General features: G+C 37.5%; 2 protein-coding genes and 1 non-coding gene across 5 annotated transcripts in view; all 3 read right to left on the bottom strand.

Annotated features, from left to right (window-relative positions):
* Positions 1 to 3,630: 3,630 nt before the first annotated feature.
* Positions 3,631 to 8,416, bottom strand: LOC103708885 (small ribosomal subunit protein eS26x). Its single transcript, XM_088710351.1, has 6 exons — positions 8,405 to 8,416; positions 6,906 to 6,977; positions 6,728 to 6,820; positions 6,362 to 6,446; positions 6,138 to 6,268; positions 3,631 to 3,972 (listed from the first exon to the last, which is right to left on the bottom strand). The coding sequence occupies exons 1-6, from the start codon at positions 8,414 to 8,416 to the stop codon at positions 3,907 to 3,909; spliced, it is 459 nt and encodes a 152-aa protein (XP_088566477.1). The 3' UTR covers positions 3,631 to 3,906.
* LOC113462842 (small nucleolar RNA snoR99) lies at positions 4,988 to 5,090 on the bottom strand. The gene has a single exon (XR_003386029.1). It is a non-coding gene; the product is annotated as a small nucleolar RNA snoR99 (small nucleolar RNA).
* LOC103708886 (UDP-xylose transporter 3-like) overlaps positions 8,259 to 15,449 on the bottom strand; it is an 8,720-nt gene continuing 1,529 nt past the window's right edge. For all 3 annotated transcript variants that reach the window (XM_088710873.1, XM_008793989.4, XM_026805328.3), the window contains 6 exons: positions 13,511 to 13,695; positions 12,869 to 12,936; positions 11,587 to 11,719; positions 10,582 to 10,743; positions 10,228 to 10,500; positions 8,259 to 8,568 (listed from right to left, as the gene is read on the bottom strand). In XM_088710873.1, coding sequence (XP_088566999.1) covers positions 8,455 to 8,568; positions 10,228 to 10,500; positions 10,582 to 10,743; positions 11,587 to 11,719; positions 12,869 to 12,936; positions 13,511 to 13,695 — 935 coding nt within the window. In that variant the 3' untranslated portion in view covers positions 8,259 to 8,454. The remainder of the gene's footprint in view (positions 8,569 to 10,227; positions 10,501 to 10,581; positions 10,744 to 11,586; positions 11,720 to 12,868; positions 12,937 to 13,510; positions 13,696 to 15,449) is intronic.

The raw sequence follows: 15,449 nt of genomic DNA, 5'->3' as shown, positions 1-15,449 counted from the left end.
TGATGTAAACTGTAGAAACATGATATCTAGATTCAAGGATTGCTTCTCTTTGGGAAAACAATTGCTTGCCTCCAACGTCGCAATGACGTATACTGTTCGAATCCTTCAAATGGTTCAAAATTTAAACAAGTTTTTTGAAGAGTAGAAAGAGAATGTCCGAAAACTTTGCTATATACATATATATTTGAATCATCATTTCTTTAAGCTTACTTCTTTACTGTATATTAAACTTCAGCCAGATATCAGTAGACTATATATCTTCATCATGAATCAAGGAGTTGAAGGAACATATTATTAGTTAAATTTATTGAATTCTATCCTGAGTGGTAACAAATGAAAACCTTTACAAACCATCTAGTCAACAATATTGTTCGACTTTGCATATATCTTGGAATACTTTCAACCTTGTAACCAAATATAATCTTTCAGACGAATAGGTTTTCACGAGTCCTATATATCTCGACGTTGAAGATAGACAATGACAGCACGAGGATTTCAGGTCTCCTTCCTCCCTACTCCCATAAACGAAGCCGTAGCAATCAAAGCAAGGTGTCCTGGTCAATATATCACTAGGCCAAGCCTCCAGATTCATCTCCTCCGAACCCAGCCAAGGCCCAAGCCTCACTTCGTTCTAATATTTGTGTTAAACTTGTTCTTGCATGCAATGGCATATATAATACATTAATATACAATTATGTATTTCAAATTTTTGTTGAGCTTCCGGCATGTTTCCCACAATTTTCTTTAAATTCTGAGATTTTCTTCTTGAGAAACTTAATTCTGCATAAAGATGAATGAGAAACGCTAGAGAGGAGAGCAGGCTCGCCAAGAGTACCTCAGTCTGTTAATACCGTCATGGCAATGTGATACTAAAATACTTCCTATATTTCACATAATTCTTTTAAGCTACAACATTATCGTGGTATCGCATGTCATGAAGAATATTTCCTGTGCACGAAACTGGTTCCTAAGAGAAAGGACGACCCCTTCTCCTACCCACCCCAATCTCGAGTCCAGATCCCATCAAATTTGAGAGCGAACTTGATGGTCCCATGGTCATCCATCACGGTCGTGCAGTGGGGCTCATGGTGTTCGTGGAACAATGACCCATGCATGCAAAACACAAGATTTTTTGCGTGTTGCAGAGATCATTGTTCCATAATATAGCGAGACCTGCTGCTGTATCACTATCCTCCGTGAAGTATATGAAACGTTGTGATTATGAAACATGATGTCAACAGAAGAAAGAATTGGTCATCACGTTCTCATCCTATGCTGCTTTTTTTTTGTTTTTTTGATTTGTGTCCGTCCATTCAGCATGTGTGACTCCAAGGCTCGCCAAAAAGATTTAACAATGAGATCCTTGATTTCACCAAACGGATTCTAGCTTATTTTCCCCCATTTAAATTCGGATAAGTTTATTTTTTTAATAAAAAATCTGATTATTTAAACACGCTAGTACTATAACTGCCCCATTCGCGTGGACCACGGACTTACCCATGCTACGGTTTATCCTAGCCAAAAAGAGATCAGACTGAATGAGCTCTGATGTGACTTAATTAACCTCGCACAAAATGGTTAGTCTAAACTTACAGATTGAGATCCGTGTGAACTCCAGAGTCCGGAGCCGCCTCGGACACCAACCTCGACCTGTAGCATAAGGATGAAGCCTGTTGAGAAAGACAACAAGGTACACGAGTAACACGACAGACTTTGATATTTTTTTGTCCTGAAGTCGTGATCTTCTGCCTTCCGTGGAATAAGACAGCAGCAGGAAGCTTAAAAAGGAGGAAAAATGAAAGGTGCAAATCTAATACGCCTTATTCTGTGGCCTATAAAAATACTACGCAACAGTAGCCTGGAAACCCATGCTTTGAGCCGGAGTGTGGAATTCTTGTTCCTTCCTCCTCACCGTTGGCGTGGAAACTCATTATTTCTTATTGTCAACAGCAAATTGATTGCCCTACCTAAGCTTTAGATTGGAAGCCTTCCGTAATGCACTTGATACATTTTTAAAATTTGGTCACTTCAACGGAAGAGCCTTTGAAACCCATAGTTTATCTGAAAACCACGTATGGTTCCTTCGTAATGCAATTCAGCTGGTCGCTTAAACAGCTGAGCCTTTGAAAGGCATAGTGTTATCCAAGGTCCAGGTAATACTCGTTTCAATAATATCCATTCAAACACAATACGGTAACTAATCATAAGAGAACCCCAATACACCGCCTTAACCATACTGGAACATCGGTGGATATCCTCGAGGACAGCTGTGTGACTGAGCTATCGATTGGTAGACTACCGACTATGGTGGACTCGGGCAGACTGATGGGACACAGGGTTTGTGACTTGCTAGTCCCAGATGAGGGGAGATGGGATGAGAATCTAATACGGAAGGCTTTTGGATAGCAGTTGGTGCAGAGGATTCGGATTTTACCAATTCCATCTCAAGCGGAGCCAGATAGACTGATTTGGTTTCCATCAGGTCGGTCGAGGGTACGAGCCAGAGATATTCATGCTTGGGCTAGTAGAGAGCCGGATAGGCGGATTGATGGTGGTTGGATATGGAGGATGAGGATGCATCCCCAGGTGGCGCTTTTTTTTGGAAGGTGGCCTGAGGCTACCTTCCGACCAGGAATATGCTGGCTAGGCGGGAGATGAGGATGGATATGCGTTGCGAGGGGTGCCTGAATGCCGAGGAGACTATTAGCCATGTACTTCTTCGATGTCATATAGCTGTGCAGTGTTGGAGATATGCTTCTGCGCTACTCCTTCCGATGCGGGAGTCGCTGGAGGATATGCTCTGGTACCTGAGTGAGTCTACTCGGAGGCCGAGCATCACTGAGATAGGTACTATAACGGCTTACTTAGCCTATCACATATGGCTGGACAGGAACGACCGCCTTTTGAGGGCGGGCAGTCGTCACCACAGGCTGTGATGGAGAGAGCACTACGACAGATGGCGGAGGCATCTATAATGGCCACATCGACACCACTTGGGAGGGCCAGGGACATCTGAGGTACATGTACTGCTGTTTCAGCATTCAGGATCAGTTACTTCTCTTGGGTACCCCCACCCCCTGATTATCTTAAAGTGAATTTTGATGGTGGTATGACAGAGAATGGCACCTCTGGGGGCGTAGGATTTGTGATCAGAGACCATGTGGATAGTTTTATTGCTGCTGGAGGGTGGAGCACACCTGGCATGACGGCTGTGGGAGCGGAGCTGCGAGCAGCCTGGAAGGGCCTCTTGTACGCGAGACGGATCCTGGGGGTTGACAGGCTTTTCCTTGAGGGTGATTGTTCCACGATGATTGACTGGATACGAGGAGTGGATACGCATGGAAATAATCATCCCCTGATACGGGACACTCGCAGGCTGGTGCAGAAGCTGATCACCTGTCAGATTGTTCATATATACCGAAAGGCGAACGGTGCAGCAGATTGGGTCGCCTCCTATGTTGCCCGGCATGCTGAGGCGGTCCTTTGGACTAGTTTAGACTGTATCCCACACGCTTTATTTTGTTTTCTTTCTTTTGACATGTCTGGTTGTATTCACGTTAGAGGTATATGAATGAAATACCGTTTTGAACAAAAAAAAAAAAAAAAAAAGAAGAAGAAGAACGCACCTCCTTCAGGCAGATCCGGTCCTACTGTTATTAATGAGAAATGGATGTGGCTCAAGTCTTTAAAGATCAAGAATCGAAATAAGCCACAAATAAGGAAGAAACATCTGATCAGGTACAATCAAAAAAAAAACTGAATCACATAAACATCAAAATTGAACTAACTTCTTTACATTAAGTTCAAAATTTTTTATTAACTTGCTAGTCAAGAAGACAGTTCAGGATTGCCCGCAGGAATCGACTAAAGAGAAACACTCTTGGGATAGCCATGCACTTAGAAGCATCATGGGCGTCCCAAATTAGCAGCTCCAGCAGGACGTGGGCCTTGCCCAGGCCTCGCCATATCATCCTGCAAAATAAAATTCATATACAAGTTCTGTCAACTGCTAATTCAAGGATTATAATCAGTGTACAAAGCAGGGTCCCAAGCCCGGATAAAAGGGAAGGTTGCAACAAACTTAAAACTATAGCCATATCCTTGAACATGAATCCTAAAGGGAAAATTATAGGAACATTCTCTATTAGCAATGCACTGCATCAAACTCCAGGTGCAGCAAAAAATGGACTAGGGTTAACTATGGCTAACCCCAACTAATTTGGGATGAAGGCTTATTTTAGTTGAGTTGCCAATTCAAGCATCATATTAGAATGATCATTGTTTATGAAATGCCCTAATCTCAACATAGGAATGATGCCAGCATAGTCCACTCATGGAGAGAACGCTTAAAAAGTTCACAGAGGTAACAAAGTATCAAAAGCAACCATCAAAGTTCACAATTCTAGTTATCCAATGACCTAAAATATTTCAAAGAAAGCAACGAGGAAGTCTTAGGGCCTGTCAAATTTACCCTTGTAAGGATCAAATATAAAACCTTATCATATAGTAATCATCACCAGAGTTAGTTTTTTAAAAAAGAAGATTCACGTTTCCATTTCTTTCAAGTTTCCCCCACGTCTATCTTTACTAATCGAGTCCTACAAAATACATTCACATCTCTGACATCAATTCAAAATTTTCATTTTATTCATACTATCTCTCAGAACTATCCAGAATATGCATTTTTATAGGTTTCATTTTAAATTAACTTCAATTATTAAGCTAAAATTTTATTACAAAATATATTTGGACTCATTTTTTCTAGTTTTATTTTGCTTCATGCTTTATATCAAATGTGCACCAAGCACGACAAGTACGAAAAAACACATGACTAATGCAAAATACATCTGGAGTTACAAGCGGGCAATTATACTAGATCTTCTAGATCATTAGATTGGCAATCTGAAGCTAAAATTATTCATGCTTCCCACGAATAGTTTAACTAGTAGAACCACGCAGTACTTGGCTGTCAGAATTATTATAATTTTAATGTCCCATCCTTAATGATCAGCTAAGATTAGAACCAAGATAGCTGACAAAGTGAAGAAGATGGTGATCACATATCAGGGACCAGTTCATCCCAAAGGTATATGTAACAACCAGTGGGGCAGACATCCAGTCCCACATAATCACAAAGTAACATGGTTCCAACCAAGATAACATACTTGAGAAGCTACAGTATCAACTTTTTATAAATGCTTGGGCATACAAATATCATGAAATGGGTTAAACTGTTGCCTTATACAGCAGCATAACTGAAAAATGAAACAGCATTCAGTACTAATTGCTACCAACTTCAATAAATTAGAAGAAATCTAGTACAAGACCTCTTTTAAAATAAGAAAATTTTATCAACAAAACAAATAAATGCAAGCAGGAGCTCAACAACTACAAAAACATTAGCTGTCAAGTTTATATTCCTGTACTGCACCACTAAAACGTGTTAATTTACGCTTTTGTTGACACATCCATTGTTAAAAAAATCCCAATGAACACAACGCCTTGCAAAAGCGATGGCTTAAAATTATTTTGTACTTAAAAGGAAATGTTTCATAGACTCTGTTTTCAAAAATGAAAAAATTGCAAACATGTCTTCTTCATTATGGGACATCATTTCAATTTTAAAATAAGTGAATATGCAAATCATATATACAAGCTCAGCAAGAGTTGAAGCAGCAAATTTAAATCTCAATGCCCCCTAGCTATCATGTTTTTTTGAAGGAGAATTGGACTTGTGAATTCATGTTTTCATTTTTCAGAAACCTCATCAGAAATTTACTGGAAAAATGAACATCTGAAATCATACAAGTAACAATCTAATAGTTTGTAACAAGTGAGGGTTGACAAAGCAAGTAAACAGTCCAAGATTTCAGATAAAACAAAAACCGGCAGAAGTCACGGAACCATAAACTGTTCTCTGTACTTATAAATTAGAAAAGCGGTCGTTGTTGCCACTCATGAGTACAAAAATAAAGCTAACATGTGCATTTCAATTAACAATGTCTTCTCAATAAAAAATTATTGCATTTCTTACCTGAAAAAGAGGTCATACTTCTAAGGAACCAATGAACTATATAAAGCACTAACAAATAGCAGCGGTAATTAAAAAAAACGACTTTAAGATATAGAAAGAATACCCTGCGTCTGAAGCGCTGCGGAGGCTCGCGGTTCCTCCTGGCCTCGCGAGAGCGAACTCTGACTACATGAGAATGGATGGCACAGGAGACGCAGTACTGCATCTTAGCATAAAGCTTCGGAAGAGTGTATCCTAGGAAAAAAAACAATTTTTTCGTCAGAAAACTGAAAGGAAAATATAAAACTACGAGAATGAAGAAAAGACCAGAAAAAGGGGAAAAAATACCATCATAAACACAAGCCTCTTGCACGTCTCTCACTGCAGCCTGCTCCACAATATTCCTCACAAGAAACCTCTTGATAGCCTTATCCTTTAACACAATCCAACAAATAATCAGATATAGGGTTCTAATAACAACATTACAGTCCAAAACAAAACAGAAATCCATATAAAATATCATCTGAGGCGTTATTTGGGCCTTTCTACAGATCAAACAAAACAAAGATTGGTTTTTTTTTCGGTTTTAAAATTAAAAAAGACATACAAGAGATCAAGAACAGCATCGCGATTTAATCTTCTTGATCTCCAAGGATAGAGAAATAAAGGGTAAAACAATCCAAATAGTATCTGAAAAGGGAAACGAGACCGGACCTTGGGGCAGCATTTGCCGCAGTTCGAGCAGCGGATGAAGTTGACATGGCCGCGGCCATGCTTGTTGCGGCCTCCATTCCTACGCTTGAAAGTCTGCGAAACAAACCAAAGGAATCAGGTCCACGGAGGGTAGAAGAAGGTGAAGGAGGGAAGGTAAGCTAGGGTTAGGGTACTTAACATCGCCGCCGAACGCTTGCTCCTCACGAAACCCTAACCTTAGATAGGGGACGGCTTTTTCGCTGCTAGTTGTCTAGGGTTTTGGTGCTCGAAGCGGACGAGCCTACGCGCGGTAAGCGAGTTTTTATAGGCGATCGGCATATACCGGGGAGGGGCATCTTAGCCGTCCGGCTAGTTTGATCCGCTGAAATTACTTTCAGATTCGTGTACGATCGATGATGCTAATATTAAAGTATTACGGTGGAGTTGGGAAATTAGTAGCTGGTAGTTAGTTTGCTTATTTGGATAATGAAACAGTCTTATAGCGTGGTATTTCTATTTTGATGTTTACTCTTTCTTATACAGAGCCCAAGTATTCTGCTTTAGTAATAAGTGTTGCATTTTGTCACACAAATTCAATAAATCCTTGAGTATGATTGGCTTTCTAAAATACATCAAACTCTTTAAATGAAAAACCTCAGTCAGAAGTATTATTAGCTAAATTCACACCCATATTACCTGAAACGGATGGAACTTGTCTAATTCGGAACTACTTGCAACAGCCCCTTATAGTTTTGATGTAATCTATGTTACTATTTTGCATCAAGAAATTGTTGTATGTTGCTCTTTGCTGAGTAGATACATCTATTTGTTTGGTGAATGATTAGGAGAAAGGATCCAACATACCACAATTTAAAGAATTTTCCATCAGAAAACCAGCATCAGGCTCGGGCCATAAGTGATATTGAAATGTCACATGCTTGAATGGTAAAGCACAGTAGAATTTTCGTTGGAGTGAATATTGCAGCAAGGATATTCCACTTATGCCTTGTTCATAAAAGAGATAGTTCATAAAAGAAGCTGGTCTTGTTGGTATTGTTATTGGCTTGTTGCCTTCTCTAAGCTTGTTTGAACAAATAAATAATTATAGCACCAAAATAATTTTGCATCTCTTGTTTATGATATTTGATCAGTTATCCAAAATCTCCTGAGTTTTTTTTTAATGCTTGTCTCCCTGAGCACAGCGAACTTTTGACCACGATCCAGTAGAAATTACTACGAGGAATGCATACATGACAACAAGATATCAGAGCAAGCAGCACAAAGAAGAAGAGGTTAACATTTCACAAAATTTTGTGAAGACCTTTCAAATACAAAACAATATTCGCATTGAGATACAATATATTTTTGGAAATACAATGCATGCACGCTTCCCTATCTATCATTACAATTGATTAGTTACCGAATATTGGGAAAAACAAACTCGGTTTTTAAAGAAAGTAGATATGAAGCTTCTACCCAGATCTAAGAAGCTGTTCATATTTGTGCAAGGGCAAGTTTGGATGCAAGTCGGCCGACGACAAGAACATATACCTTGAACAAGAATCAATACTCTGCACATTTAATTAATAAAACAAATAAAAATTGTTATGAAAAAGAAAGATACACCATCCGACTCTGCCAAGTTCTTAAGAGTCCTAATTGATTGTGCGATAGAAAGAGGTCTTTCCCCCCAACCACCTTCAGCATCATGACCTCCGATAAAAAATAACTTGCAGGTATAATCAAGTTTATGCTTCAAAATCTTTTTTTAAGCTCCATACTGGGGCTTTGGGGGCTCCAGGATCAGCAATACTGGTTCCATTTTCTGCACTGAGTAGAGGATCAGACTCGCTTTCCTTCACCTGGCATCATTGGCCAAAAAGGAAAGAAATAAGAGAAAATTGATATGACCATTCACTAATGACGATCAGGAAGAATAATTCTAGTTAAAGACAACCAGTGTGGGGATGAACATGAGAGGAAGGAAGTCTGGTTGTGATTTGCATCTGATTTATTCTTTTTTCTCTTTTGATAAATGAACTTTTTTTTGAGAGGTTTTTTCTTTTGATAAACTTCTTTTGAGAGGTTACATTCTCTTTCTTCCCTCTCTATGAGTAAGAACTAAACCGAGAGCGTGCGCATGCATGTGTTAAAGATACAAGTTATAGAAAGTGAAAAGTGGACAAGGTGCCTTCTGCATGGTTTCTTCCTAAAAAAATGTCAGTGAGAACCCTTTTTTTCTCTATTAGAATAAGAGATGATGTCAGTCATCCATGCAAAGGAGGCTCATGACTTTCACATTATAAACAATAATAGACAAACTGAATAGCACTTTTCAATATATAGTAATTCAAAAAAAAAGGAATAAGTGAGCAACAGTCATACAGTTGTGTCAATTTTAACCGAGAAAGCACTGGACTCGTAACATGAAAAACCAGAACTGGAATATTTTTGAGATATCAAACATATGTAATGCCTAACAAACACAAGTAAAGAAGGTTTGGACCCTATTAGAATCAAAATAAACCCCATTCTAGTCCAGATGATTTCAACCCTAATGATTCTAAGCAAAAAATTGTCAAGACTTCGCAAGAACTTTCTCTCATTTTGTATAACCCCACAGCATAAATTACACTTACTTGAAGTTACCAAAAGTACTGGACTCTCTTGTTATCTTTCCCTTTTTTTGTTCTTTCTTTTTTCCCCCTTCCTGTCCTCTCTAATAGAGAGAAGCGTCTGTTCTTTATTCCTTTCCTGGTGTTCAAAGGGGCTGGGTAGAAAAACTAATCACCCTTTTGTTGAATATAGAATAACAGCAGAATCTTACATGTGCAGAAAACTTTCTAGATGGCTAATGTCTCCAAGAAGCATCTTGTTACTTATCTCAATCCTGGACTGCATCATACAACTTATAAGTTTCTTCCTCTCTAGTCAACGTGTCAATATCAATCTCATAGACCCAAATTCTCGTTATAATTGTTGAACTCATTTCAAATGGTTTTCCACAACTACAAAAATTTCTTTATAAAAAATTGACATGAGTTTGTTTGATGCTCTTTTCTGCCAAGGAGAATTTTTTTCTGATCTTCATAATTTTGTCTTTGGTTGGCTAACCATATTAATGTACTAATTGAAACCTTGAACACAACCAGACCCACAACCACGAGCCATGTCCCATCTATGTAGGGTTAGTTTACCATATAAAGCAAAATTCAAGCATGAGTAGTTAGGTTTAGTCCAATCATAAACTAGCCTTTGAAACTAATTGACTTCATATATAAACACTGGTTTAAACATGAAAAACTATAAAATAGTGCCTTTAACAAACCATTTGACAAAAATAACATTCATATAAAAGCATCTAAAGACCAAGAAACATTATTTAGAATGCTATGAAAAAGGCCTTAAGCATAAAACAAATGTTTCAAGACATCTTCAAAGAGACATGCTCAAGTAAATGTTCAAATGAGCAGTACCTGATGAGTGATTTAACAAATGAAAAAGATAAAAATTAGTGATACCTGTAATAGCTGTGCGGATGCTTCTGTAGCCTTTTGTTGGTTATCAACCAAACAGAAGTAAGAATAAAGTATCATCCCAACTACTGCAATTAGAATTCCAAGTATATTTCTCCAGCTAAATGGATCATGAAGTAAAACATAACCAAATGCCAAGACCAGACAAGTTTTCAGATGACCCAAGACTTGATACGTCACAGGGGATGTCTTTCCAATAACAAGAAATGTGCTGAAGTTGACAGAGACAGATATGAGGCATGACAGTACAATGAAAACCTGCAACAAATTTAAAACAGTTACAAGAAATCTTGGTAGCAGAATGTAAAGAAGTAAAATATTGAGCCAAATAACATTTACCAGAACTTGAGGTGTGTAATTGAAAGCAAAGACATTCTGATTAGTTAGAAGCCCATCAAGAAATGGACCTGTTATAAATAGGGTCAACGCTTGATAAGGGCAAGATTGATACAAGAGTTGAGTTGAAGAGACTTTAAATCTCTTCTGGATAGTGTTTGTCATCTGTTAAGAACTGGTCAAGGTCTAAAACAAAAATCAATATCCAGATATAGACATGTTTCAAATGCAAAAGTGTATAAGGCCTAGATACTGGATGACTAGACTAAATCAGCTTGTTTTAATAGTGAAGTTCCTTTATTACAAGATTATACTGCAAACTTTTTTCTTGACCAACTAGTCTTGCTTCATTACCTATTCTTGTTCATAAGAATATACAACATTAGTTAATGTTTGCTCTGGACTCAAGTAGAATATCCATATTCAAGATAAGTTATCATTCAATCACCACCAAGCAAAGTAAACTTCACCTAGCTAAAATGTCCTTGCATTGCTAGTTTCCTTATCTGTACAATGTCACTTTTCATGACTACCTCATCGAGGGAAATAGGATATCATGTCAGAAGATATTTTTATTTTTAAAGGGTCAAGCCAGAAGAGAAAATCATCTGAATATAAGCAAGTGAACCATCAAAGACATCCAAAGGGCCTCTATAATAATACTATCACAGTAAAGCTGTTGGCATTGCAAAGTCAAATTTTCTTGCTCCTCTAGAATGCCCATATAGCTGAAGTGATGCAAGAGACATTAACTGGTGACCACAAATTTAAATTCAGCAGTGTAGTGTCTGTTGCTGTCTGAAAAGGCATATTTCAACTGTCAACAAAAAAGCACACTAATGTTCCAACATATATAATAGGCAAACACATTTATTTTGATAGAAGATCCTGCTAATCTGAAGATTCAATTTTTTTTCCCAGTAAAACAGCTTTTGTTTAATTTTGCCTATCATGATTGTGAAAGAAAACAAAGCAAGAACTCTATCGAAGGTTGTTGATGAAGGATACAATTTGTGCAATGCATGTTGTAAAAACTGCAAGCAGAGATAAGACAGATCCCAGAACATTGAGTTGTAGGTCTGTCACAGTTGCAACGCCGACACCAAATAGAAGGATGATGAGTGAAAGCTGGATAATCCGACTGCAACAATAAGCAATAAAATATGAATGAATAAAATTACAATCACCTCAGAAGAAAAAGGCATTATAAATTAGTTATCATAAGCACTCAACAAGGACTAACATCACCAATGTGCCGAATGCAAGGTTGGAGCTCAAGGAAAAATGTTTGAAATGCTTTGGAGGATCATACCAGAGGAAATTTTCTAAGTAGTTTAATGGCATGTTAATTATCACATGGACAAACACAGGCATGCAGGCATACAAGCAACCACTAATGCACAGCCTAGTGAAGGCATACAGGCATTGCAGTTCCAGTGAAGATCCAGCTAAATGCCAAGTAAAATAGGAGCTATTTATTCAACAGAGCCTAAAGAATCCTTGACCTATCAATATATGATAGCTAATAACATGACGCATGCTCGGGGAACATACTAGTCAGCATTTACGAATGGTCAAAGAAACAGATAATTTTAAATAAGCATTTGGTTAATGAAACTTAAGCAAAACTGGGATTGAAACCTTATTCATGATGAAAAATTATGACAGTTAATATTGGTGTATAATTTTATTTATCTGAAATATTGCATTATGTTTATAACCTCCTACAGTCTTCTGTTTTTTTTTTTGGTTCCATAGACGATAGTTATTAAATTATACTCATGTTACTACATTATCAAAGAGATAAAGAACTTCATAATGATACCCTAGTTCGATGTGAACAATTAAGTGGGTCAGATAGAGGTTAAGAATAAGATAGTTGGTGACCAATTGATTAAGCAAATGCTGGTCAACAAGGAAACCTGCAAAGGAAAGGGGTCAAAAACAACTACCTACAAGTTAAAGTGCATCCAGGTTAAGCTTGCACATCTTCGCATGTAAAGCTAATCCAGCTTAAGGCCAACATGACCTGACCATTGCAATCCCTATATCTTCCAGTTAATAAAGCAATGCTCTTATCAAGATATGTGATTCTTCGAATCTTTGTTCGAGGTAAGAATATATCTATCCTAGAGCAAATATTCAACAAGGTGTCATACTAAAATGATCCTTCGGATTTTTGGCTATGATGGAAATAAATGGCACTTCATATATAACAAGATTGTTGGAAATCAAAGAACAGTTATATTTCTTTAATAATTTTAGTGTCAACAACGTACTAAAAATTGACCTGAATCTCTTTCTGAAGAAAAGAGTCTCCAATAGTACAGTGCAAGGAATGATCGCCAGCTTTGTCATCTGGAACATAAGGAGTATGCAAGAAAAGCATCAAATTCATGCAAATAAAATTTGTATTGCAGTTTGAAGGTAAACTTCTTTCATTCTTTTCCAATATAACATGAAAGATTGGTAAGTTCAACAATATTATCATGCTATATTGTTTTTTCATATGAAATATCGAAGAAAAATCAGTCTTGTTGCCAACAATGAGAGTAAACAGTGAAAATATTGAATCCACTATCCTTGCTTTTAAGCATCAACATCAAGATGCCAGCAACAGTTAGCTAAGCTGGTTGGCTTGACTCTCATAAGGGTGGCTTACCACTGAATTGCTCTAAAAAAAACAGAAATCAATATCAAGATTTAAAAATGAAGTGCAATCAAAATATGCTTGAATTTATGCAGAACTAAAATTACAAACTAAAATAAGTTTTAAATCAAATTTTTGAATTTTGATGATGAGATTATCATCTGATTAACAAGTACATGAATTCAGTAAAAGTTCCTAATAAATGAAGAATGATTTGTCTAAGAGAAAGATGTTTTTACGAGCATTATTGCAATATAACAGCTGAATAAGAGAAAGAAGCACCTGATAGAAACCAACAGAGTTGAAACCCAGGCTTAAGTTCAATAACCCAATAGAGATTCCGTTAAGTATTCCAAAGCCCATTACCGCCCGTGGATCAAAAGGTTTGTGTTCAAATAATTTCATCCACAGTGCCACGTGAAGGGAACAAAATGTGACCAGAAGATGCCAGCTTGTCAAAGTAGTAGCTGCAAACAATTGACAGGAGGTAAGCACATCATAATACTCAAACCATACCAGGCAGCCATATATTTCTTTGGCACGATAGTTTTTGAATGTAAAAGCTTCAATGACACAATTGAATCCAAGAGATACATCCAATGCACCTCCGAGTAACGTGTTTTGTGATGAAGGGTACAACTCTGTTGGTAACAGAATTCACTTTGTAAGCAAACCATAGTTGCAGTAGTCAGGCAGCCATTTATAATATTCATATATAACCGTCCAGCATTGCCCCAACTATTTGGTGTTGGCTCTACAAATCCTAATTCGCCAAGCATTCCTATTTACGACTATCTTTGATGTTAATTTGATGCCAAGGGATTCCCTAATATTTGTGAAGACCAAATGTGGATCTGTTTCATAGTTTGACATCCTTCGTACTACGGTTGTGAACCAACTTTTCCCTTTTTTTTTGGTGGGGGGGGGGGTGTAGGGGGGAGCGGAGGGGCTTGGGACCAGCATTGCCGGCATTTTAAGTCATTTGATTCAATATTTATCTTGAGCTAATATTAAGTAAGTCTCTACTACCTTATCTGCCTCCATTATTGGGAATCACTCATACATAACTAGGTTTGCCACTAATATATATACATATATATAGTGTTTGTGTATGTGCACGTGTGTGCGTGTATGTGTGTGTATCAGCAATTTTTCAGAAATTTATCAGCAGTTTTAAAACCTGATCAAATCCATATGGCAGACATTATACTGAAACTGATTTGCAAGCACAGGCTGAGAATCTCAAAAGGAACAAGTTTAGCAGGATCACGTTCCCAGTGATTTGACCACTTCGGTCAAAGGGGTTTGCCCCCCTGCGGAGAATTAGATGAAATACTAAAAAGGGGTCACTGCAATGAAACAATTCTTGTCTATGTAAACATTTTTATATTATATTTTAGTTTTGTGCTCATTATGCCATGTCATCAAATAATAAACAGAAATTCTGTGATAGTCCGTATCATGTAGCCTTCGCAGATCTTAGGCATTTTAAAGAATATGTATGTTTAGCATGTATGCCTATCTTACTTTACAACTTCATGTGAATAATTCGATGATCTTGCATCAAGTGTCAAGGAGTGCCATGAAATATCCCGATTGTCAAAGCACTGAACATGTCAAGAAAACCAAAATTTAAAGTGTCCAGTTAACACTACAGTTATTTCACTCTTTTCTTAGAATATAATCAATAAAACCTATAATACCCAAGAAATTCTTTAATTTTCATTATCTTTCCTTCATAGAACTCTAATGCACAGCTAATTTTTACAAGTCCTAAAATCCCGGATACCCTTATTCCCCCTTTAGCTTTTTTTGTTTAACTCTATCGAAATAAGATATCTAGAGAGGATCCATGAAATCTTTTAGGCAATTGCTTTAGATGTGAACACTGAATCTTAAGGAATCATATCAGGTTGTGTCCCAAGATACACATACATACACCAATCGTGCACTGCTCAATGTTAACTAAGTTTAACAGAATCTTATAAGAGCTTTTAGTTATACGGTAAAGGTTTGGGCAGACACAGGAATAAAGTTGAGAAACTCAGAGCAAGCAACACTAACATTTTCTTGGACAATCTCCAAGTTTTACCATGGAGAACTCACTCTCCACCTTGCTAATACTATTGCACGCTCCAAAAGTGTGATGGTTGATGATTATGTGTTCATTCCGATCTCTTTAGAACATCAAGTCAATGGGCTATCTAACAAGCATGGAGCA

Source organism: Phoenix dactylifera, chromosome 14, assembly GCF_051530095.1.
Source record: "Phoenix dactylifera cultivar Ajwa chromosome 14, Ajwa_hap1_PhDact_Kaust_v1.1, whole genome shotgun sequence".
Lineage (NCBI taxonomy): Eukaryota > Viridiplantae > Streptophyta > Magnoliopsida > Arecales > Arecaceae > Phoenix > Phoenix dactylifera.
This window is presented reverse-complemented; position numbering and strand designations above follow the sequence as displayed.

Bases quoted from the DNA above. Each gene is read 5' to 3' on its own strand.
- LOC103708885 (XM_088710351.1), bottom strand. The intron at 6,821-6,905 runs GTTAAGTACCCT...TTTGTTTCGCAG, and splicing joins AGCAAGCGTTCGGCGGCGAT to ACTTTCAAGCGTAGGAATGG. The intron at 6,447-6,727 runs GTCCGGTCTCGT...ATTGTGTTAAAG, and splicing joins GCGGCAAATGCTGCCCCAAG to GATAAGGCTATCAAGAGGTT.